The sequence below is a fragment of the Panthera uncia genome (assembly GCF_023721935.1).
Source record: "Panthera uncia isolate 11264 chromosome B3 unlocalized genomic scaffold, Puncia_PCG_1.0 HiC_scaffold_1, whole genome shotgun sequence".
Taxonomy (NCBI): domain Eukaryota; kingdom Metazoa; phylum Chordata; class Mammalia; order Carnivora; family Felidae; genus Panthera; species Panthera uncia.
This window is the reverse complement of record NW_026057582.1, coordinates 61,711,229-61,736,308: the sequence shown is the minus strand read 5'-3', so window position 1 is coordinate 61,736,308 and position 25,080 is coordinate 61,711,229. Positions and strand designations below refer to the sequence as shown.

At 36.3% G+C, this 25,080-nt stretch overlaps 1 protein-coding gene across 3 annotated transcripts in view; it reads right to left on the bottom strand.

Moving 5' to 3' along the window:
* Window positions 1-25,080, bottom strand: part of BAZ1A (bromodomain adjacent to zinc finger domain 1A) — a 93,653-nt gene that overhangs the window by 9,206 nt on the left and 59,367 nt on the right. For 2 of the 3 annotated variants that reach the window (XM_049612908.1, XM_049612907.1), the window contains exons 12-20: window positions 21,447-21,542; window positions 21,097-21,321; window positions 19,827-19,992; window positions 19,450-19,563; window positions 15,170-15,294; window positions 11,156-11,752; window positions 9,408-9,571; window positions 8,540-8,694; window positions 7,282-7,430 (exon numbers count right to left, since the gene is read on the bottom strand). In XM_049612908.1, the coding sequence (XP_049468865.1) occupies window positions 7,282-7,430; window positions 8,540-8,694; window positions 9,408-9,571; window positions 11,156-11,752; window positions 15,170-15,294; window positions 19,450-19,563; window positions 19,827-19,992; window positions 21,097-21,321; window positions 21,447-21,542 (1,791 nt within the window). The remainder of the gene's footprint in view (window positions 1-7,281; window positions 7,431-8,539; window positions 8,695-9,407; window positions 9,572-11,155; window positions 11,753-15,169; window positions 15,295-19,449; window positions 19,564-19,826; window positions 19,993-21,096; window positions 21,322-21,446; window positions 21,543-25,080) is intronic. The other variant, XM_049612906.1, reaches the window with a different exon arrangement.

Genomic DNA, 25,080 nt, shown 5'->3' with positions numbered 1-25,080 from the left:
TTGAAGGTTTCAATAGTTAAAAGAGAAAAATAACTTAGGCAATGTGTTCTCAATCTAGTCTTTGTTACCAAATCTTGACCTAATTTAGAGGACTGGCTAAATATGATTACAAGTCAGTGACTATTCATTTGAATCAAGAATATTACTTCTTCTTTTCGGATAAAAGATGGACTTCTCTCTAAGTATCAATCATATGAGGTTTCTTTTGGGGCTGATGAAAATTTTCTGAAATTAGATCATGGGGAATGGCTGCTGAATTATACACTTTTTAAAAGGATTAATTTTATATATGTGAATTATATCTTAATAAAGCTATTATTAAAAATATCAATTCTGTACAAATGCCAACTCTGTTATCGTCTATCTCTAGGAAAATACATATTTTTTATGTTTATTTATTTTTGACAGTGAGACACAACGTGAGCAATGGGCAGAGAGAGAAGGAGACAGGATCCAAAGCGGGCTTTGCATTGACAGGTGAGAGCCTGATGCGGGGCTTGAACTCATGAACCGTGAGAGCATGACCTGAGCTGAAACTGGTCACTCAACCAACTGACCCACCTAGGCGCCCCTCTAAGAAAATAATTTTTAAATGAGGTAAATAAAAAATGCTAACACCCCATCTCCCAAAAGAACTTTCAGTACCAATATTTATATAGAAACATTTGGAACTTTCTGTCATTAATAACATCATTCCTTTATCTTCTGGACTAAAAAATTTATTAAGCGTCATTTCATTAGATGCCATTAATGTAGTCAGTCTATCATTTTACATTGGTATGTGATTTCCATCTTCAATTATTGCTGGAGCACCTGGGTGGCTCAGTCGGTTTGTGCTCAGGTCATGATTTCACGGTTTGTGAGTTCAAGCCTTGCAACAGGCTTGCTGCTGTCAGCGCAGAGCCTGCTTCAGATCTTCTGCCCTCCCTGTCCCCACCCCCCGCCTCTCCTGGCACATGATCTCTCTCAAAACAAAACATTAAAAAAATAAGCTTCAATTATTGCTACCACCTTAATTTTCCTAAGATATACTTAATTATGAAGGGACTACCACATAATGTCAAAATTCTACAAGATATATAAGACTCCATACATACTTTGTTCCTATTGTACCATATTTCCTACTATTATCTTAAAAAAAAAAAAAAAGTCCTCCTGGGCCATAACATAATGCTTAAAAGAATGTGAGCTCTGGATGGGGCACCTGGGGGCTCAGTCGGTTGAGCGTCCGGCTTCGGCTCAGGTCATGATCTCACAGTCTGTGAGTTTGAGCCCCGCGTCAGGCTCTGTGCTGACAGCTCAGAGCCTGGAACCTGTTTCAGATTCTGTGTCTCCCTCTCTCTCTGCTCCTCCCCTGCTCATGCTCTGTCTCTCTCTTTCTCTCTCTCTCAAAAATAAATAAAAATTAAAAAAAATTTTTTTAAGAATGTGAGCTCTGGAGTCAGTCTGCCTTGAGGTAAGTACTAGCTCCCCTATGTGAGCTTGGGGAAATTACTTAACCCCTCTGTGCTTAGGTTCTTCAAGAGTAATATGTGGATACTATCCACCTCTGAGAACTGGTGGGAAGATTAAGTGGGATAATGTACATAAGAAAAATAAAATGCCTGTCATGCATAAGTAAATGCTGTTAATGTTACCATTATTTCTGAATTATACTGTTCCTCCTATGCGCAACAATTTAGAAGATGACACAAGTGTGTTCTATGGTCCCTACCTTTAGGAAACTTTTTATATAGCTGGGAGAGTGAAGATATACACGAGGAGCTGAAATCATAAAGGAACAGACCTGCCAAACACTAGTGAGTCTTGAGCTCTTGTTTGACTGTTAGGGTGAGAGAGACAGGACATGGAATAAAGGGCTCACCCAATGTGTTGAGTCCTTTCTGAAAAGCTAGGACACCATAAAGCTATACCTTTAAGTGTAAGGGTGGAAAAGGATACCATGCAGAAAGAAAGATGTAGCAAGGAAATCTGCTCACTTGGACCTTGGTGTTGGGTGGAAAGGGAAAATAAATCTACCACGAGAATATGTAACTATAAGCAGTGCCTTAAAACAGTTTAAAACCTGAAAAAAACAAAATTTTTAAAGGGGGTTCAGGTTGGTAGTGACCTCAGGTGAATGGCAGAAACAAGTACAAATCTTTGCACATTCTCTCTGAAGAAATTTCCATGGATCAAGTTCTGAGGAATGAGAGTTTAGTCAAAACCCATAATGCACATGTGGAAACAAAACGTTACAAGCAAGAGTCCGCGGAATCTGACCAAGAAAGACCTGAGATATCAGAATTAGACACAGAATATAACAAAATAACTATTTTAATATGTTTTAAGAAATAAACGTTTGAAAATACAACCAAGTAGTTTGAAAATAATCAGAACCTCCAAAAATAAGAGATTAACAGCTCAGTGGGAGAGGGAAAAAAATGAATGGGTCAAAAGCTCTTCAGGCAAAGCTAAAGAGAAATATTAGCCAAGTGGGAAATGCAATAATACAGTCTTTGTTTTATTTCTACCCTCTCATTTTGTGTTTTCTATTTACCTTGGTTTTTTGATGTAAGGCTTCATGAAAAGTTCTGGCATGAGCAGAACCTCTAAGGAAGGAGGTAACAAAAATTGCTAGTTCAAAGATCTTGAAGAAATCTTTCTGGGTAAACCAGAGGACATTCTTATTGTTAAGTGTAAGAAATAAGTTTGCATAGGCCAATGTGGAAGAGTGGAAGAAAAAGACAAATTGTGAAGAAACTTTGGAATTTTGGAAGTCTGTTTGATTGTTAACTCAAAGGTTGGTGACACATTATGGGTTTTGATCAAAGATGTGCTTTAATAAAATTAAACCAGTGGTACGTAGCTCAAGGTCCAATTTTTATCCCATCTACTTTTAAATATTCTATTTTTTCTTTTTAAAAGTTTATTCTCATTTATTTTGAGAGAGACATAGAGAGCAAATGGGGGAGGTGCAGAGGGAGAGGGAGAGAGAGAGAGAGAGAGAGAGAGAGAGAACCCCAGCAGAGCCCAATGGGGGGCTCGAACCCACGAACTGCGAGATCATGACCTGAGCCGAAATCAAGAGTTGGATGCTTAACCTACTGAGCCACCCAGGTGCCCCTTACCGACTGAACCACCAGGTGCCCCTTAAATATTCTAAATACAAAAGGATGTCCATGTTTTTCTACTTTTATATAGTACCAATAAGGATAAAAAGTATATATAATTGATTCCATTTTTTGGTTTATTTTCTTGCTTCTTCTCCTGATTATAAAACTCTCAAGGGGAGATAGATCTTGTTTCTCTTTTATCTTCCATCATGCCAGCATAAGTTCCTCAAGAAATTACTAATTAAAAGTATGTTACTAATATGAAATAATGGTAGAGTCATATGATCAAATATTACACTGGGAGATTTCTTATTATTAACTGCCACATACAGTAATTCATGTGACCAAGCTATGTAGGTTTCTCCAGGGGATAAAACAACACAAAAAAACTCCCACCTTCTAGTAAAAAAAAAAAAAAAAAAAAAAAAATCTATAAATAAATACCATATGCAAAATAAATAAACATACCTTCCATTACTGTTCATCCTTTTCACTGATAAGTAAGTATACTAAAACTCACCAATGTCAACTTTTTATATACCACTTTTTAAAAAAATGTTTTTTCTTTTTGAGAGAGAGACAGAGAGATAGTGCACAAGTGGGGGAGGTGCAGAGAGAGAGTGGAGCAGAGGATCAGAAGTGGGCTCCAGGCTGACAGCAGAGAGCTCAACTCAGGGCTCAAACTCACGAACCGTGAGATTACGACCTAAGCAGAAGTCAGATACTCAACCGAGCCACCCTATATATCAGTTTTTAAGTTTCATTATCTGAGGTATGAAATGTAGAAAGGAAAATGCTAGGAAGAGGATATTGTTTTATAAGCTTATCCCCAACCCCACTCCTTTCCAAAAAAATTAAACCCACGGTTTTCCTTCAAAAGCTAAATATTCAAACCAGTGCTCAGCAACATAGAAAGTAAATTCCTAATTCTTTAAAAAGACAAAATTCTTTAAAAAGTTAAAAATGTACCATCTCTCACACTAGATTGATCTTCCTCTTTTTCTTGTCCTTTTTTTTTAATCTCCCTTTTGATCTTTATTAATTTCTGTGTTACCTAATTTCAAACTGATAAAGTTAGTTTGAGGATTTTTTTTCATAGCTTACAGGTGATGACTTTATGAAGTAATGACTTTATAAGTGATGAAATTACCAATGTGAACAAACAATTCTCACATATCTTACCTAAAATAATTCAAATATGAGTATCTTCCTCAAGTTAAAAAAGCCTAGTTTTATTAATGTGATTAATTAGAATAAAAGGGACATACTAAGGAAAGTGGAACAAGAGTAGAATTTTTATTTCTTATTTGCTTCCTCAAGAAACTGAAATAATCTTTGAAGCTAAACTGGGAAAATTCCTACCACAATTAATTTACTATGTTGAAAAATAATCACAAGCATGGAGAATTTTAATATATATGCTATCTCAAACATTCATAAAGTGGAACCCCCATTTCTCTCCCACATTAAGGTATACTTGATTACCTTGATCTAATGTTTAGATTACCTTAGGGGCACCTGGGTGGCTCAGTCAGTTGGGCGTCCGACTTTGGCCCAGGTCGTGATCTTGTGGTTTGTGAATTCGAGCCCTGGGTCTGGCTCTGTGCTGATAGCTCAGAGCCTGGAGCGTGTTTCGGATTCTGTGTCTCCCTCTGCCCCTCCCCACTCGTGCTCTGTCTGTCTCTCTCTCAAAAATAAATAAACATTAAAAAAAAAAAAACCCAGATTATCTAGGGGTGCCTGGGTGGCTCAGTCAGTTAATCGTGTGACTTCACCTCGGGTCATGATCTCACAGTTTGTGTGTTCGAGTCCCACGGTGAGCTATGTGTGGGCAGCTCGGAGCCTGGAGCCTGCTTCAAATTCTGTGTCTCCCTCTCTCTGTGCCCCTCCCCCACTCATACTCTGTCTCTCTCAAAAATAAATAAACATTCAAAAAAAAAAAAAAAAGATTATCTTAAAAACCCTGAGACAGCTCTATCTCTTGTTGTCCCATTCAAAACAGACCCTCCAAAAGCTTAAATATAATATAAAAAGCTACAGACACCAATTATTCTATTAATTTTTTTAATGTTTATTTACTTTTGAGAGAAAGAGACAGAGCATGAGGGGGAGAGGGAACGAGAGAGAGGGAGACACAGAATTGGAAGCAGGCTCCAGGTTCCAAGCTGTCAGCACAGAGCCTGATGCGGAGCTTGAACTCACAAACCGTGAGATCATGACCTGAGCTGAAGTCAGACACTCAACCGACTGAGCCACCCAGGTGCCCCTCTATTAATTTTTTATGTCGCAGCAATGGTAGATGATAATATCCATATTATAAATGATTAACATCTAACTTTGATCAATATTTACCACTAAAGTAAGTTAAACTTTTGTTTCACCTATTTTTTAAGACTTCAAATTGAAATTGCTCCTTTTTATCTGTTAGGATGAAATGAATGTTCCAATACTGCTATATACAAACCAGCATAAAGAACACTATAGCTCTCAGCTCTCATATAACCTACTAGATATTAGTTGCAACATTCTCCAGTGTTAACTTTTCCCCTTTGTCTAAGTTTTTAAAAAGATGTACTGATGAAAATATGGACACACTAAGCAATTTGATTTTTTTTTCCTTGAATTTATAAACAACTTTAATTGATGGCAATTTCAGAAATGGAAAAAGCTGAATTGCATCTTATGTCTTTTGGAATCATGGGATTAATGAGTAGTAGTGATATATTTCTAAGAGCTACATAGTTTACAAATAACTGTCAACTGAAATTTTAATTGAAGTAATTGTAGATTCACATGTGCTTGTAAGAAATCTCTTGTACATGTAATTCAATTTAGACACAGAAAATATTAAGAAATATTGAAGACTGGGAAGTAAAAGTGACATAGCAAATACAAACTAATATTTTTGTAGGCTTTGATCACATGTATTTATTTCTACAACTGCTACTTTCCAATCTGAAAAGTGGTTATTAAGCTCAGGGTGGAATTATCAATTTATAAAAAATATGAATAGGCTTATTAGAACAATGAGATACTGGCCATAAACTCTTCAATTTTAAAACAGACATTTAAAAAATATATTCACATTCTGATAGCACCATATATTTATGAAAATTTTGTTCTTAATATTCAACAATATTCACGTAATTTAAAAAGGATTTGGGCGCCTGGGTGGCTCAGTCGGTTAAGCATCCGACTTTGGCTTAGGTCATCATCTTACAGTTTGCGGGTTTGAGCCCTGCATTGGAGCCTGGAGCCTGGAGCCTGGAGCCTGGAGCCTGGAGCCTGGAGCCTGGAGCCTGGAGCCTGCTTCGGTTTCTGTGTTTCCCTCTCCCTCTGCTCCTCCCCTACTCATGCTCTGTCTCTCTCTGTCTCTCAAAAATAATATTAAAAATTTTTTTTAAATGATTTTAGCCTATTCAAGTTGCTTTTTCAATATGAGACCAAAAAGATATGGCTTTAAAAACTGTTTCTTCTCACACCCCACTACTGAGATACAAACTATCTTGAATATGTTGAGCTATAAATTAATTTAACATTAACCATAGGGAAGTAGAGGCAGTTACGACATGAAAATTGATTTGGAACTTGAAACACACATTTTCCCAAAGACATAATGATTATATTCCTAGCTTAGTCCCTAAAAGATTATTAATTTAATAAACTGCTAAAACATGATCCAGACAGTATTATTTCTATCATCCTAGCCATAAATTATAGAGAATTTCCTCATTTGTATTTAACACTTGGTATTTCTGATTTAGTGCTTCTTATACAGTGTTCAGGTTAGTGAGCCACACTGTTAAACCATACCCCCAGTGGTGGAGATTTAAGTAGCTTCTTTGGGATTCTGTTTTAAATAACAAGAGAAATACTTATCTACAATTTTTGATCATTCAGGATCTGGCTAGTCACAGGTTTTGGTAATCTTTCTTTTGATGAAACTTACACACAAAACAAAGGATTAACAAATACACTTAAATAGACAGTCATTAAAGATCAGTATCTACAATAAAAAGTACTTTAGCATTATTTAAAAAAAATCTCAGGCTTTTAAGTGAAAATATAATCTCAAGCTTTTCCAATTAGCCAATTTTATTGTGTCAGCCCATAAATTTCTATTAAGAGGCAATTTCAAAATCATTTAAAATATAAATGATATTTTGAAGTAAAAATTGATACTTACCAAGTGGAGCTTTGAGAAAACGCCGCTCAATGCCCTGCTCTATCTGAAAAAGTGCCATTGCCAGATAATGAACCACATTGCTTACTGACTGTGGTGTGCTTGCATTAGTTGAGACAGTACTTGGAGTTTCTGTTTTTATGCCCAAAAGTCTACAATGAAAACATGGAAGAGTTTACGGTACTTAAAAACACTGTTAGGTAAGACTTGAGTCTAACTCCTTCAAATGCTTATTCACACCTGTGTAAGAAATAGTTTCCCCAATCTCAAAGGAGATCACATAAGCTAGCAGAAAAGTGAGATAAATACATGAATCAAGAGCTTAACTAAATACCAAGTCCTTTAAGGTCAGAAGGGCAAATATTTGGAGGAAAGGTGGATGGGACACAGGTTAGGGGAAAGGATTTAGGGAGATGACCCAGTGGTGGGCCTTAAGGATAAGCAGACCAGGCAGCTTCCCTCTATTTCTCTTGCTTCAACTTTTACTGGGTGGGATACTTATAGCTGCCTCCTGAATAGTTTCTTAGCCATCAATCTTATTCCCTTTGCAATAAATCTCCATGCCGCAGCTAAAATGATCATTTACACGTACAAACCTATTCGCTCAAAGCCTTTAGTACTATGTCTTCCCTCCCAGTACATCTTCCCCACCTTTAGGTCTCAGGTTCTTGGTCACTTCCTCTGGCACTTCCTGTGCTGTCTTCCTTGATCTACAAAGACAAGTAGCCCTCCTATGTACTACATTTGTACTGGGTATCTGCTTCTACCAGAACTCTTATCCTGTTTCATAGCTGCTAGCTTAATGTCTCTTTTCCATTTCCTTCTAAATAAACTCCTTAAGGAGAGTTATCCAAAAAGAACTCTGAGAAAGTCAAAGCATCTATCTACAGATCTACAGATCTAGATTCTGTTTAATAATTCAAATAATATTTAAGCCCAACATAATTTACTAAGATATCCTATAGAAAAATGGACAATATAAAATTACTTTCTGAAATTAATAAAACCCTAGGCTCAAAGACTTTTTATTTTAAACTTGAGCAATTATCATTATCCTAACAAGCTGCCTTTTGTCTGCACTAGCACAAAGTGGAGTAAAAGAGAGTTTGTGGTTGAGGAAAATTATTTCAGTGGTTACAGGTATTAAAAGTCCTCATGGTAAGATTTTAAAACAATTTTTTGAAGAAAAAAACATTTACTAAAAAGAACCATATAGAGTGGCAAGAAAAAGTGAGTTACTTTAGAAAAATCATTTTTGTACCTGTCTTTTACTATGACCTTTGCTTGCTCATCAATTTCCATCTCTTCTATACCTTCATTCACAGTTTTAATGATCCCATTTTCCTTGTTTTCCTCACTTAACAGCTCATATCGTCCACTCTCTAATGCCGATCTCCAGATATGTCGATCTGTAACCTGTAACAAAACCCAGGTTTACCAACATGGGAAAATGGCATATGTTGTTCCTAAGAAGTATGAGATTCAATGTACATATGAAAAATTCATGAATATTCTAGAAAAGATTGTAAATCAAAAAGGGATCTAAAAATAAGGTTACTAAGTGGCCAAAATGGAATTCATATCATTTATAGATGGAAGCTTTAGTACCTCACTTTTTATATAGGGAAATCATAAACAATTCTGAGATTGGTCACCTGATAGTAGCAAAAAAGTGACAGATGATAGCAAAGGAATGAACAGAACACACATATCAAGCATGAATTACTTACAGATTTTAAAAAGGTAACAAAGAAACCAATAAACAAACCAGACTCAGCAGAGCAGGCAGGAGCTAGTCAAGGAAGAAGAAAATATCCTTACACATTTTAACATCTCAGATGAAAATACCGCAAAACAGTTATTTTAAACATACTAAAAATTACTATTAAAAAGGTCAATTATGTTCATTAAATTCTGTTTAAGAAAGCAGATAGCCATATAGTACATTTAAGAAAGATTTCTATTCATATATTAGTATTTTGATAGAGGGGAACTAACTTAGTTTTCATAAAAAAATATTATCACTCCCATGCATTTATTCAAAACACACATGCCTTGCCTGTATCAAATAATAAAAATAACGAAAACTTTGGTAATTAGGTAAACTAAAAATGGGACCAGGTACTAACCTTGATTGCTCCTAATGTTCCTTGGTAGATTCTGTCTTCAATATCCAAAAGAAAATCTCTCAGCCTCAATTCAAGCTGTCTTTCCGCAGACATCTGAGATGAATCATACGCAGTGGAAGATCTTCCCCGACTATAGGTAGGTTTGCTATCAGTTTGAGGTTTGTCTGAAATAGTTACCAATACCTTTATTATGAATTTCTTATTAAAAACACAATTTTCCCAATGTGACAGTTATGATCATGAGATAATGGATTTATAAAAACACTTAGTAAATTCTAAAGTACAAAAAGGGGGGGGGCAGAAATGTTTGCACATCAGATATCTGATGAGGAACTTGTGTCTAAAATATATGAAGAACTCTTACAACTCAATAAAAAGACAACCTAATAAAAAGAATGGGCAATAGGGATTTGAATAGACTTTTCTTTAAGGAAGATATACAAATGGCCAATTAAGACCATGAAAAGATGCTCAACATTACTGGTCTTTAGGAAATACACACCAAAACCACAATCAAGTACTACTTAATACCTCTAAAATGGTTAGAATCTAAAAGTCAGATAGTAACAAGAGTTGACACGAACGTGGAAAAAATTTAACCCTCATACACTGTTGGCAGAAATATATAATGGTGCAGCTGCTTTGGAAAACAGTATGGCAGTTCCTCAAATGATTAAACAGAATTACCATATGACCCAATAATTGCACTCTTAGATATACACTCAAGAGAAATAAAAACATATGTCGACACAAAAACTTGTACACAAACATTTACAGCAGCATTATTCATAACAGCCAAAATGTGGAAAAAACAGAAACATCCATCAACTAACAGTTAAGTAAAATGTGGTGTTTACCTACATAATGAAACATCATTTGGTTATGAGAAGGTATGAAGTACTGACACATGCTACTACTTGGATGCACCTTGAAAACATTGTGCTAAGTGAAAGCAGTTACAAAAAAACATATATAGTATATGATACTATTCATAGAAGATGTTCAGACAGGGAAATTTCCAGAGAAGGAAAACAAATATGGGGTTTCTTTTCGAGGTGACAAAAATGTTCTAAAATTGACTGTGTGATGGTTGCACATCTGTGAATATTAATGAAAACCACTGACTGTACACTTGACATGAGTGAACTGCACAGCATATGAACTAATCTCAAAGCTGTTAAAGAATTGTGATCTGAAGTTTTTAATTCTGAAGAGAACTAAAGTAGACATGACAGTATGCCCCTAAATTTAAGAGTTCTTTACCTAGAGAAACTCAGTAATATGAAAACGCCAAAAACGCCTTATTACCTTCTTTTACCTGTTATCAATGAACCAGCCATTGTATGTTGCTACCCTATCTGCCCTTGCAGCCAGTCTCCAAAGATGTAATCACTAATGGAAACTGTCCCTGGGACCCTCAGCCAAAACCCCTAGTGAATGAACTATCATGTCTATTGTCTAAAACTAATGGCAACCTTAGTGCCTTGGGTATTCAGAGTCTACTGATCAGGGAATGGGACTGGGAAGAATATGAATCTTCCTATACGGCCATTCCTCATAATCTAAACGGAACCCAGTGAAATCTTGTCTAACTGGAAAACATTCTCTAACTTGCCAACTGAGAACATGGTCCAAATGAAAGAGAAGACAGAAGATGTTTTAAATATAGCTCTAATAGCTTGACAGATGTTTAATCCTGAACCAGAGATTATGGGGAGAGAAAAAAATAGTTTTCAATGAAAATTTACCTGAAAAATGAAATTTCTCTTCAGAAAAATGGGCTAGCTGTGCACATATTCTGCTTTTCTCTTGCAACAAAGTTTCTTTTAAGGCACTTTCTCTATGTCCTCTAGAATTTAGAGCTTCAATAAGCTGGTCTAGCTGTTCACAAGAACTGTAAAAGCACCACCGATTCGGCTTATGCACTGGTTTTGGCAGCTGCACAGAATCATCACATGGACCTTGGTCAATGTTGGAGGTAGATTCAGACATCAAAGACTCTCCAGTTTTAGTGGATACCTGAGGATCCTGAGACTGTACATTATTCTGAAATGATGAAGGTCTAGGCAACAGCATGTCTTCAGTGAGACCAGAATAATCCTCTTCAATAAATAATCCAGGAATAGAAGGGAAAATCCAATATCGCCTATACATGCGGTCTCGGCCCAAGGGAAAGATATTGGTACACGCTATGGCACTTTGGATTTTTTCCAAGAGCTCTTTCTCTTTTCGTTCATGTTCCTGTTTTAAAGCTGTTTCTTCATCAGCAGTAAGAGGCTCTCTCGTTACACAGTTGACTTCTTCCTGTCTTGTAAATTCTTTAAACCCATTTTGTCCCCTTTTCCCTATAATTGAAACATTTGATCATCATCACATTTTAAATTTTCATCAGAAAAATATACAAAGCCATCCCAAATTACTATGTATTATGGACCAAACCGAATGCCCAACAAATTCATAGGTTGAAATCCTAAACCCCAATGTAACTATATTTGGAGACAGGGCCTTTAAGGAGGTAATTAAGGTTAAATGAGTCCAGAGAGCAGGACCCTAATTCAGGACTGGGGTACTTATAAGAGGAGAAAAGAAAGAAACCAGAGTGCTCACTCACTTCACTTGTGGGCACAGAAGACAAGTCATGTGAGGACACAATGACAAGGTGCAATAGCAAGCTGAGAGAGGCCTCACCAGAAACCAACCCTGCTTGTACCTTGATCTTGGACTTCCAGCCTCCAGAACTGTGAGAAAATTAATTTCTGTTGTTTAAGCCACCCAGTCTGCGATATTTTATTATGGTGCACGAACAGACTAATACTCTATGCTGGTAAGAAACTGGACTTACTTACAATACAAGAGTCACACAAAAAAACTGTAATCTCACACTGGAGAGTGAGGCAGAATCTGTTATGTTGCAACATAGTTCTTTCTTTAAGGCAGGAGTCAGTAAACTAGTTTTATAAAGGTCTAGCTAGTAAATATTTTTAGGTTTTGTGGGCCATATGGTTTCTGCGCACAGCTGCTCAACTGTGCCATTGTAGCATGAAAGCAGCCACAGACAATATGTAAATGAACAAGAATGACTGTGTTCAATTAAAACTATGGTCACTGAAATCTGAATTTCATTTAATTTTCATATCACAAAATATCATTCTTCCTTCCCCAACTACTTAAAAATATAAAAACCATTTTTAGCTTATGGATTATATAAAAACAGGCAAGGCAGATTTGGCCAATGGGCTGTAGTTTACAAACCAATGATTTTAGGTAACAGAACCCCTAATGCTTAGTTGGGTACCTAGCAGTTCAAACGAAGGACATTTTCCAGCAAGAAATGTTTCTCCAGGGGCATGGCTACATGAGAAACTTCTGGCCAAAGAGATGGGAGCAGAAGCATTAAATGTAACCTCTGGGTTGTACCTCTCTGCATTTCCCATCTTTCAACTAGCCAGAATGGAGACATGGGGATAAATCATTTTTGAACATGAGAATGGCAGCAAACCCTATGGATGGCAGTACCAACAAGACAGGAAGAGACTGGATTCCTGGTGACCTGCCAGGCCTTTCTTTTATGGTGTATTGAAGAATTAAACTTCTCTTCTTTCAGTCACTGTCGGATTGCTTAGATGGGTGGGGAGTTACTTCTATTTCTTTGCTTGAAAGTGTTTGTATATAAGATTATAATTATCTGCTTCTTTGGGGCACCTGGGTGGCTCAGCTGGTTGAGTGTCTGATTCTTGATTTTGGCTCAGGTCATGATCTCATGGTTCATGAGATTGGGCCGTGTTGGGCTATGCACTGACTGCGTGAGGAGACTGCCTGCAATTCTCTCTCTGCCCCTCCCCTGCTTGCTTGCAAATAAAGATTAAAAAAAATTATCTGCTTCTTTAAAATTTTGCAAAATTCACCTATAAAGTTGTCTAGGACTGACATTGTCTTTGTAGGAAGAATTTTAATACTGATTCAAGACCTAAAGGTTTAGGACCAGTCACCTTTTAAATTTTCTCATGCATTTTTATAATGTGTGTTTTTCTAGGATTTTGCTTTATTTTTGCCTCCATTTTCCTTTTTTTAAATTTTTTTTTTTTTTTTTTTTTTTTTTTTTTTTTTTTTTGAAGGAGAGAGAGACAGAGCATGCACAGGGGTGGGGCAAAGAGAGAGGGAGACACAGAATCCAAAGCAGGCTCCAGGCTCTGAGCTGTCAGCACAGAGCCCGATGCTGGGCTCGAACTCACAAACTGCGAGATTATGACCTGAGTCAAAGATGGACGTTTAACCGACTGAGCCACCCAGACGCCCCTAAACATTTTTTTTAAAGCTTTATTTATTTTATTTTTGTGAGAGTCAGAGATGACACGAGTTGGGGAGGGGCAGAGAGAGAGGGAGACAGAGAATCTCAAGCAGGTTCCGCATGAATGAGGGGCTTGAACTCACGAACTGTGAGATCATGACCTGAGCCAAAACAAACTGACGCTTACCCAACTGAGCAACACAGGTGCCCCCTTTATGCCTCCATTTTCAAAGTTATTTCCATAAAACTGTATATGCTGTTTCCTTACCTTTAAATTTCTACTCTTATCTGTAGTTATGTTTACCTTTTCAGTCCTAACCTTATTGTGACTTTCCCCCCAAATCAATTTCAACAAAGGTTTGTCTAGTTTGTATCTTTTTCAAACAACTAATTTTTGGCTTTGCTGTTCTCCTGTATTACAGTTTACTTTTTATTAATTTCTATTTGTATCTATTGTTTCCTTTTATCTGGAAGGATTATTCTATCTTCTACCGCTAACTTCTTAAATGAATGCCTAGGTCAATTTGCCTTTCTTCTTTCCTAATATGTATTAAAACTATAAATTTTCGACTAAGTAGAGGGACTGTATCCAACAAGTATTAATGTGCAGTATTGATTAGCTTTTTTTCAGTATTGACTAGTTTTAAACATTTTCTAGTTTCTATTTATGGTTTCTACTTTGACCTATTACTTATAAGTGTGTTTTAAATGAGGTGTTTAAACCTCTAATCAAATGAGGTTTTTTTTGTTTTGGATTTCTAAATCAATTGCATTATAATCAGAAAATATAGCCTTCATGATACAGGAGATTTTCTGTCTACTTATAATAGCCATTTTAGAAAATAATGTAGAAAAAAAAGATACCATCAAAATTATAGGCACAGAATAAACTTACAAATCTCCTTCAGTAGTTGTCAAATGAAGATGGTTAAAGATCCTCAGAAGTAAATTATATCAACAACTTTAAAAAAATGTGTTCCCTTTGATCTACATTTATAAAATTATTTTAAGGTAGTAGATTTCCATTCTCAATCATTTGGTACCAATTATAAGCATTACTGACCTTTGTATTTCTAGCATCTAAAAGGTACTCAATGAATGCTGAGTAGGCTATAGAATAAAAATTTCTATTTCGCCTAATATCAAGTAGTCAATACCAAACTCAACAAAACTCGCTAACCAGAAGTTGAAGTTATGTGAAACTGATCTGTTAAAAGAATATGAATATTGTCTCTCTTCCCTAAAGTACAAATGACATGAGAATAAAGACAGAATGTAACTTCTAACACCATTTTTTAACAAAATGGTCACCATCTAAGGAACTTATCACTGCTATGAGTTGGGCATTTAAAAACAAACACACCTAGGAATAATAAATGGAAGTAATCTAATACATATTTCAGTATAGCTGATTTATAATGTGCCTTATTAATTAAAAACAAGCAAGCATGCCCTTAAGAAATTTCTATATTACCCCTTCTGCCTCTTTTATGTGATCTGGGGTCATCTTCATCTTCAGTGATGGTATCTTGATCAAGTTCCTTTTGCTCCATTTCTTTGCTCTCAGTGCTAGTATCAAAATCTTCCCTTTCTTCCTCCCTTAAGGAAAAAAAAAAAAGATTACTTTCATTAAAGAATATATAAAATTCCATTCATGAGCTATTCATTGCCTGCTTATGAAGGGCTAGCCATTATGTTTAGGAAGTAGTGGACAAAATGATATTCTTGCAGAGGAAACAGATAACACAAACAATTATAAAATTAAAATATGTAATAACTATTAAAAAAGGAGAAGTTCAAGGTGCTATGAAAACATTTCAAGGTGAACTGAAATCTAGTCTCAGGGATCAAGAAAGGCTTGCTTGAGGGGCGCCTGGGTGGCTCAGTCGGTTAAGTGTCCGACTTCGGCTCAGGTCATGATCTCACGGTCCATGAGTTCGAGCCCCGCGTCGGCTCTGTGCTGACAGCTCAGAGCCTGGAGCCTGTTTCGGATTCTGTGTCTCCCTCTCTCTCTGACCCTCCCCTGTTCATGCTCTGTCTCTCTCTGTCTCAAAAATAAATAAACTTTAAAAAAAAAAAAAATTAAAAAAAAAAAAAAGAAAGGCTTGCTTGAAGAAGTGATAGTTAAACTGTGAGACTAGGGAGACCAGGGTGGGGTAAGGCAGCAGGTGAGAAGAAATCTCCATTTCTAGCAGAGGGGAAAATGTGTGCAATGGCATTGAGCTGAAGAGAAAAGGAAAGAGCTTTTTTCTCTATTATTTTGAGAAAAATATAAAACAAAGAAGTCGTCCTAGATATAGATGAGACAAGGGCAGAGTTAGGTCATACTGGGCCTTGTAGGGAATTATTCAATAAGCAATGGGGGAAAAAGTAGAATTTAGAAAACAGAAATGATTAAAAGGCACTTTGGCTGCTATGTGCAAAAGGATCTGGGAGAGAAAGTAGATGAAGGGAGACAAGGGGCCACTGTTAACAGTCTAGGTAGCTGGCTGGGAGGTGATGGTCGGCTCAGAGTAGAAAGTAGGTGGTAAGTAGACAAATAGTGGAGGAGAGAAGATAAATTTCTGATACAGTTAACAGGCTGAATAAATACAATATGGATATTTAATTCATTATACTATCCAAATTAAAATTGAAATTGTATGGGGCAGCTGGTGGCTCAGTTGGTTAAGCGTCTGACTTTGACTTAGGTCATGATCTCACGGTTTGTGGGTTTGAGCCCCGCGTCCAGTTCTGTGCTGACAGCTCGGAGCCTGAAGCCTGCTTCGGATTCTGTGTCTCCCTCTCTCTCTGCCCCTCCCCTGTTCCTGCTCTCTCTCTCTCAAAAATAAATAAACATTAAAAAAAATTTTTTTTAAGTTTAAAATTGTATGAACCTTGAAATAAGTTCCACCATATTTTATTTATTCAGAGAGAGAGAGAGTGTGTGTCTGAACACAAGCGGGGGAGGGGCAGAGAAAATCCCAAGCAGCCTTTCTACTGTCAATGCAGAGCTCACGAACTGAACTGTGAGATCCTGACCTGAGCCAAAATCAAGAGTTGGATGCCGACTGAGCCACCCAGGCGCCCCAATAAGTTCCACCATTTATGGTCTTTATCCAAAGCAAGGTTTGCAAACTCAAATGTGTTTAGGAGCCAGAGGGATAATGTAAATGAGGCAAGGCTAGATGAGTATAAAAATATATGAAATGGTGGAATCTGTAACATGTTTATTTTTATTTCTTGGAAGTTTGTTTATTTTTGAGAAAGAGGGACAGAGAGAGAGAACCAGCAGGGGAGGAACAGAGAGAGAGGAGATAGAAGATCTGAAGTAGGCTCTGTGCTGACAGCAGTGAGCCCAATACAGGGCTCGATCCCACCAACCGTGAGATCATGACCTGAGCCGAAGTTGGACGCTTAACCAACTGAGCCACCCAGGTGCTCTTCTTTTGTTTTTAAATTAAGATATCAGAAAGAAAAAATTCAGGTGATGAATAGTAACTCAACGTATTCTGGTAATTATTTTGCAACATATGCATATATCAAATCATTATGTCGTATACCCTAAATGATTAATACAATGTTATAAGTCACTTATATCTCAATAAAACTGGAAAGGGTTTATAAAATGTGAAAAAAACTGAGATATAACACACATACCCTAAAACCACCATTTTAAAGTATACAAATTCAGTGGTTTTTAGTATATTACAAGGTTGTGCAATCATTACACCCATCTAATTCTAGAACAGTATCATCATCCCCAAAGAAAAAGCCTATAGCCATTAGTAGTCACTTTCCATTTCCTCTTCCCCACTGTCCTGGTACTCACTCATCTACTTTTTGCTGTGTATTTGCCCATTCCGGACTACTTATATAAATGAGATCATACAACACATGGTCTTTTATGACTGGTTTCTTTTACTCAGCACCGTTTTCAAAGTTTATCTACATTGTAGCATGTATGAGAATTCTATTCTTCTTTATTGCTGAATAACCTTCTGCTATATGGACATACCACTGAAGAAATACATCGTTTTGTTTAACCATTCGTCAACTGATGGACATTCGGGTTATTTCCATTTCTTTGGCTATTGAGAATAATGATGCTATGAACTTTTGTATATCGATTTCTGGGCGAACGTATGCTCTTAATTCTCTGAGTATATACCTAGGAGTGGAATCGCTGGGTCATATGGCAACAAATGTTTTAACTGTTTGAGGGACTGCCAAATTTATCCAGAGCAGCCGCACCATTTTACATCTCCACCTGCAATGCATGAGAGTTCCGATTTCTCCACAGTCTCACCAACACTTCTTATTGTCCCTTCATTGGATTACAGCCATCCTAGTGAGTATGAGGTAATATCTCATTGTGAATTCGATGTGTGTTTCCCTAATGACTAAAGATGTTGAATATCTTCTGTGCTTCTTGTATATCTTCTTTAGAGAAATGCCTATTAAAATCCTTTTCCCATTTTTTAAACCGGTTGTTCTTTTATTGTTGAGTTGTATGAGTTCTTTACATATTCTGGATATTATGCCATTATTATTATTATTATATTACTTTTAATGTTTGTTTACTTTTGAAACAGAGAGACAGAGAGAGAGAGAGAGAGAGACAGAGTGCAAGCAGAGGAGGGGCAGAGAGAGAGAGACACACACACACACACATAGAATCCGAAGCAGGTTCCAGGCTGTGAGCTGTCAGCACACAGCTAGACGTGGGGCTCAAACCCACAAACCATGAGATCATGACCTGAGCTGAAGTTGGATGCTTAACTGAGCCATCTAGGCATCCCTGGATATTATACCATTATTAGAGATATGATTTGCAAATATTTTTTCCCATCTACTGAGCTGTCTTTTTACTTTTTTTTCCCCCCTTAGAGAGAGAGAGAGTGCACATGGGTGCAAGCAGGGGAGAGAGGCAGAGAGAGCAAATCCCAAGCAGGCTCCACACCCAGTGCAGAGCCTGACACAGGACTTGATCCCACAATCCTGGGATCATGATAGAAGCTGAAGTCAAGAGTCGGACGTGCAACCAACTGAGCCACCTAGACACCTCTTTCTACTTTCTTGACAGTGCTCTTTGAAGCATGAAAGTTTTTAACTTTGATGAAATCGAAGTATGTTTTTTTCTTTGATTGCTTGTTATTTAGGTATCAGATTAACTTTCCTAAGCTAAGCTAAATTCTATTTCTTAAAGTATTGTTGATGGCCATATAAAATACAGCTGTTGCAAGTTTGTGACTTACAGGTATTTCTATATGAAAGTATAACTAAAAGTCAATACATTAATTTTGGAATACTGAGATTTTTGGAGCCTTCCTTTGCAAATTTTATAAAAAAAATTCTGGTAAATTTGAATACAGTTTGCCATGTACAATATGAAAAAATTCCCACTTGTCTTCATAGCCAATTATCACCCCAAATATTTTCAAATGAAAAAGAGTACCTAAGTCACTAAATTACTTAAGGGGCTTTCATCTTCTCCCTATACCATCTATTAAAACCTCCAAGTTCATCCCCACTCCTCAATAAACTCAGAGGAGCTTTGTGAAACATAATGCACAACGGTGATGGTGATGGAGATGGGAGATACCACTATTAATACATTACTAGTTAAAAAAAGGCTACAGGCCCATTGGCACAATTGTTATGTACCTATGAATAAGAAACTAGAAAGCTTTTAAAACTTTTGAAAGCATTTTAGAGTTTAAAGTGCTGATTTTTGTTCTTATGTAAGAATAAGCAGTGTAATTCAAACCATACCCAACAGATATATCTACGGCTGAATTTCTTTGCTCATCTTCCTTCAGTTTCTCTTGTTTCTCTTTCATTTTTTGTTCTTGTTCCTTCAGTTTTTCCTCCTTCCTTTTGCGAATTCTGAAAGTTAAAATAAAATACTACAGTCTATTTGATGGAAGATAATTTCAACTTTTAGCATCTTGTCTTCAACCATAAAATTATGGAAAGTGATCCAAATGTTATCACAAAACCGTAAGGTAGTATTCATTCATAACCTCTTAGGTAAGCCATCAAACACCAGTGTGAGCCAAGGTCATATTACAGCCCATTGTCAAGTACGGTTTTAGATATAAAGGAATAAGCAGCCTTCATTGGCACAACTGACTATAATCATCTCTCACCTAGCAGCTGCTTCTTCCCTCTCTTTCCGATGTTGTTCTGCTTTTAATTCCCGGAACTCCTGCTTTGCCTGTCGTAATATATCAACATAATCTTCAATGAAATCCCTAGTAGAAACTAGGGTCAGTAGTTTCCCACAGAGAGCATGAAGTATCTTCATTTTTTCTCCTGTCAAAAATTGGTAAATAAATTCTGTATCATCAATGACAAAACGGAATTGTTTGAAAAATCTTAATTTGTGGCTCAATGTGAAAATGCTTAAAAAAATAGGAAAAAAATCTCAAGATCAAACATGCCAATGGCATGTCTTCAGAAAAAGCAACTGAGTCCAAATTAATAGTTAATAATAGTTATGTAATATGCAAGGCATTTCAAATACTAGTAACTACTTTATATACCAGTTAAATATACATGAAAAATTTTCTAATGACAATTTTTTTCAAGTTTTAATTTTTGGGCTCATTTATGAAGTTCAAATAAAGTCTAAATTATAACCACATGGATTTTTAAAAAATGGCAACAGGCAAATTGCTACTCTGAAAATACTGCACAAAAAAAACCCCACCATAAATTATAAAAACTATATGAATGTTAGGAATGAATGCACTCTTTTATTAGATGTTCTCTGAAATAAGCATATTATTATTTTTTTGTGTGTGAAATTTATTGTCAAATTGGTTTCCATACAACACCCAGTGCTCATCCCAAAAGATGCCCTCTTCAATACCCATCACCTACCCTCTCTTCCCTCCCACCCCCCATCAACCCTCAGTTTGTTCTCAGTTTTTAAGAGTCTCTTATGATAAATAATCATATTAAAGTCGGTATGTTTGTACACTGTAATTTTTTATTTAAAAAAGGAAGTGAAAAGAAACTTCACCTTCATACACCATTTCTCATACCTCAAACACTATTCAAGCAAATGTTACAATTTAGCTGCTCCGGCTTAAATTTCTGATATACTGATAAATAAAAGTGAAAGCCAGCTAATTGTCACTTATCCTTCTAAATTTAGTAGATGTAGTAGATTAGCCACCAGGAAAATCCAAATAAAAAAGAAAAGAAAATCAGAAATAGTTAAAGCTAGTAGGAAAACAACAGTAGTTTCCATCTGGGTCACTATTTGTAGTCCAACAATTTTTTTAAGACTGCTCTTTCTTTTAAAACTGGTATCATCTAAAATTTCTCATCAGCACCTAGTTTTCTGGCCTAAAGAGATAAAAGAAGGTAGGAAGGAGGCAGGTTATACAAACTCCAACTTGCAAAGTTTACCTGGTGTCAAATCATATACTGAAGTGCTTGACAGTTTCTTCACTAGACTGGGATTGCTCAAACGAAGTTCCATACAGGCATCATCTGTAGCATCAAATCCTCCTCGTTTCTGGTATCTGTACTTTGCATTTGCTGACGTTACATCAGCACCTGAAGCTAAGATGTGGAGTCTGAGGATTTCAGACAGAGTGCAGCTATCAAGATCCAAGCTTTTCAAACTGCAGCCTATAGTTGTTAAAAAATGAAACAGTCATTTAGCATATAAGCAAGGAATCCTTAGCAATGTAAAATGCACCTTAATAAAATTATCAATAAAAATCCAATTAAAAATAAATAAAACCCACACATACCCTGGTGCAACTGCGGCCATGCAGCTGCCAAAGATGCAACTGCAGACAGTGCAGATTTTGTGGGGTCTGCATCTTCATCCAAAGCCTCTGTTAAATCTTTAAGGAAATAAATACTTTATTCTAGTGCAGATCAAAGCTGGAATATTTGGGAATAATGCCCTTTTAAAATGATGAAAGAAACAGCAAACAGCTTAACATTCAGGAACCTCAAAAGAGCCAACACTAGGTAAAACAAGCATCATTCACATCCCGCCTCATGTCCACCTCAGACTATAAATCCTAAGACATGTACTGCACACTAATATCTTCCTTAGTTAACACAGAGAAGACAATTTCCAAGTTACCAACAAGGTGCACATACACATTCCAAAAAACATGGTAAAATGCACTTTAGAATTAAAAACAAATCTCCTCACTCAATACAACTTTAGAAAACTCTACTTTGAAAATCAGAATCTACTTGAAGATCCCCAATCTTTAATAAATATTTTAGGATTGAATCATAACAAAGTATGGTTTGTGATCATCAAAAACCAGCACAGAAAAAGAACGAAAACAAGTTAAAGATAGTACTACTGTCACTTAACCATTGATTTATCCTCTTCATTAAATTTCCTATATTTTGAAAACTCTGCAATCTAAGAAACCACAGGGAGATTTCCCTGTATTTTCTAAGTAAATTGCTTTAACTTTGAAAACCATCCCTAGCTTACAAATAGGACTACAGTAAATCTACTAGCACAAATGTATTTAAAGTATTAGCATATGCAATTATTCCTAATTATAATACATTGTTGATAAAAAAATTTAAAGTGTCAACTATGAAAAAACTCTAAGCTTACAAAAACCTCTTGTTATATCATAGTACAGTGGGCACAGCTTCAGACTGAGTCAGATCATATATATTCTAGTCTTGGCTCTGCCAGTCCCCTAGTTCCTAGTTACAGAACCTTTACACAAGTCACTTAATTGCCTTCATTTTTCCTAAAGGAGTGAATCTAGATCAATGGTTTTTAAATTCTTCAAATATTTCTTGGGGAATCCAATAGAAAAGAGATAAAAGTTCCTTTGTTAAGTGGGTATGGAGATGATAATCCTGCCCATTCATCTTTTCCAACTCTCCTGCAGTGGCACCAAGGAATCCCTGTACAACTCATAGTATTCCATGGGTTAGAGTTAAAAATCACTGGGCTAAACTGTCTGTGGCTCCTTATCTTTCTACTATGTTTTCCTTCCAAAAATTCACAAGCTGACAAAATGAACCTCAGAGAACAGAATTGCTGTCCTTTACTAAAAGGAAAAAGGCAACTCTGGGATCATGTTTGATTACAATCATTGACAATTTCATGGCATTAAAGCATAGACAATGCCACACAGGAGAAGTTACTTGACTAAACATTGCAAATATGCAGAAGTTACTCCTACCAGGCCAAGAATCCAGTCCAAATGAGACATTATAATCTTCCTTACCAGAGAAATACAAGAGCTAAAACTTCCTCAATTTTCATTTTACATGTAAAGTCAAACAAAATTAATAGGCACTCTAAAATTAATAACAGTCCCAGTAAAAGTGAACTGATCCTCTTCCTTTGCAGCAATTACCATGTTCAACCTATTTTATCTGTAGTCAGTTTTAATATCCTAGGACAAAGTTATAAAGGCCTTAGGAAATGAACAACCAAAAACATGACAGATTACCTTTTTTTGATTAAAAAATTTTTATTATTTTTAGTGTTTATTTTTTTGAGAGAGAGAGAAGGGGGGGGAGAGAGACACACACACACACACACACACACACACACACACACACACACACAGAGCGCGAGCAGGGGAAGGGCAGAGAGAGGGGGAGACACAGAACCTGAAGCAGGCTCCAGGCTCTGAGCTGTCAGCACAGAGCCCGAAGCAGGGCTGGAACTCATGAACTGTGAGACCATCAGACCTGGGAGATCATGACCTGAGCTGAAGTCAGACGCTTAACGGACTGAGCCATCCAGGCGCCCCAACAGTTTACTTTTAATTGTGTTCACGTAACATGTTAAAATATGTAGGGGTGCCTGGCTGGCTCAGTCGGTAAAGCACGTGACTCTTAATCTCAGGGTTGTGAGTTCGAGCCCCATGTTGGGCATGGAGCCTACTTAAAAAAAAGTAAAATGTATTCTTTAACTCAATTATTTGCCAAATGACACTCTCAAGAAACTGTATTATTACTCTAGGATTTGCTTAGAGACAGTCAGTTGGGTATATCATGCCAAGAGAATACAGTTGACCCTTGAACAACGTGTGTTTGAATTCTGTGGGGCCACTTATAAGTGGATTTTTATAGAACAGTACTATAAATGTATTTTCTCTATAACATTTTCTTTTTTCCACCTTACTTTATTATAAGAACACAGCATTTAATACATATAATATACAAAACATGTATTGATGAACTGTTTCTATTATCAGTAAGGCTGCCAGTCAACAGTAGGCTATTAGTAGTTAAATTTGGGGGGCAGCCAAAAGTTATATGTGCATTTTTCAGCTAGGGGTGGGGAGAGCTGTCATTCCTAACCCCTGTGTTCTTCAAGGCTCAACTGTACAGCTGAACTGTGTCTGTTATGATTATCTTAAAGTTACATTTATCATCAGAGTAATCTAGAATCTACAATTCCAACACTAAACAATGATATCTTAGCAAATACACAAAACTATGCTATGTAAGGAGGATGCTCTTGTTCCCATACTTTGAAGGGCTTCCAAGTTCATGATGTAAGACTAAAGAGAGGAATTGAAAATTTTAATGTAAGATTTTAAAAATTGCCCAAATTTCCAAGATTTGACATAAAAACAGGGAGCCTAAAGGCCAAAGGATTTAAATCTTTTTGAAGACAGATAATTTTATAGGCAATGCTAGGGAAACAAATATTCAAATTTTCAACATCTCTGCCATATCATGAAGCAATATAGTATAGGCATTTTGAGGCTTCAGAGCAGACTTCCTGAATCTCTATCCCATCACTTTCTTATTAGCCATGTGTCTTTGGGCAAGTTAATTAAACTCCTTAAGACTAAATTTCTTTATAAGTAAAGGCAGAAAATAATTAATAATGATCTGCCTATTATACCTATCTATACCACAAGGGGGTATGAGAATTAAATGAAATAATGCATATACAGTATCTTATGTCACTTGTTTTCAGGAGAACTGTGGAAAAGCTTTTTTGTTACAGAGATAGGAGGACATGTGGAAAATACCCGGGAGAACAGCCTAGGGTACTTACTGAAACTGTAATAATTATATAAAATGTAGCCAATACAACAGGAAGTAGACAAGGGTGTTAAAATTCCAAAGCATGTTTTTTCCGCTCCCTAACATTTAAATAAATATCTTCAAAAGGTGCATTAAAACCTTTATTTAATGGCCAATACTTATTCTGGGGTATAATAAGTATTCTTTTAATACTTATTCTTGTATTATTTAATACAAATTATTAATTTGTATTAGTATTTATCTGCAATCCTGTACAGGACTAGAGTTATAAAAATTACAGATCAAACAAATCATGGAAAGAAAATACAATGGCAATACAAACACCAATATCTATATACATTTTTTTCTTTACACTAGCTGATTTTCCAACATAATTTC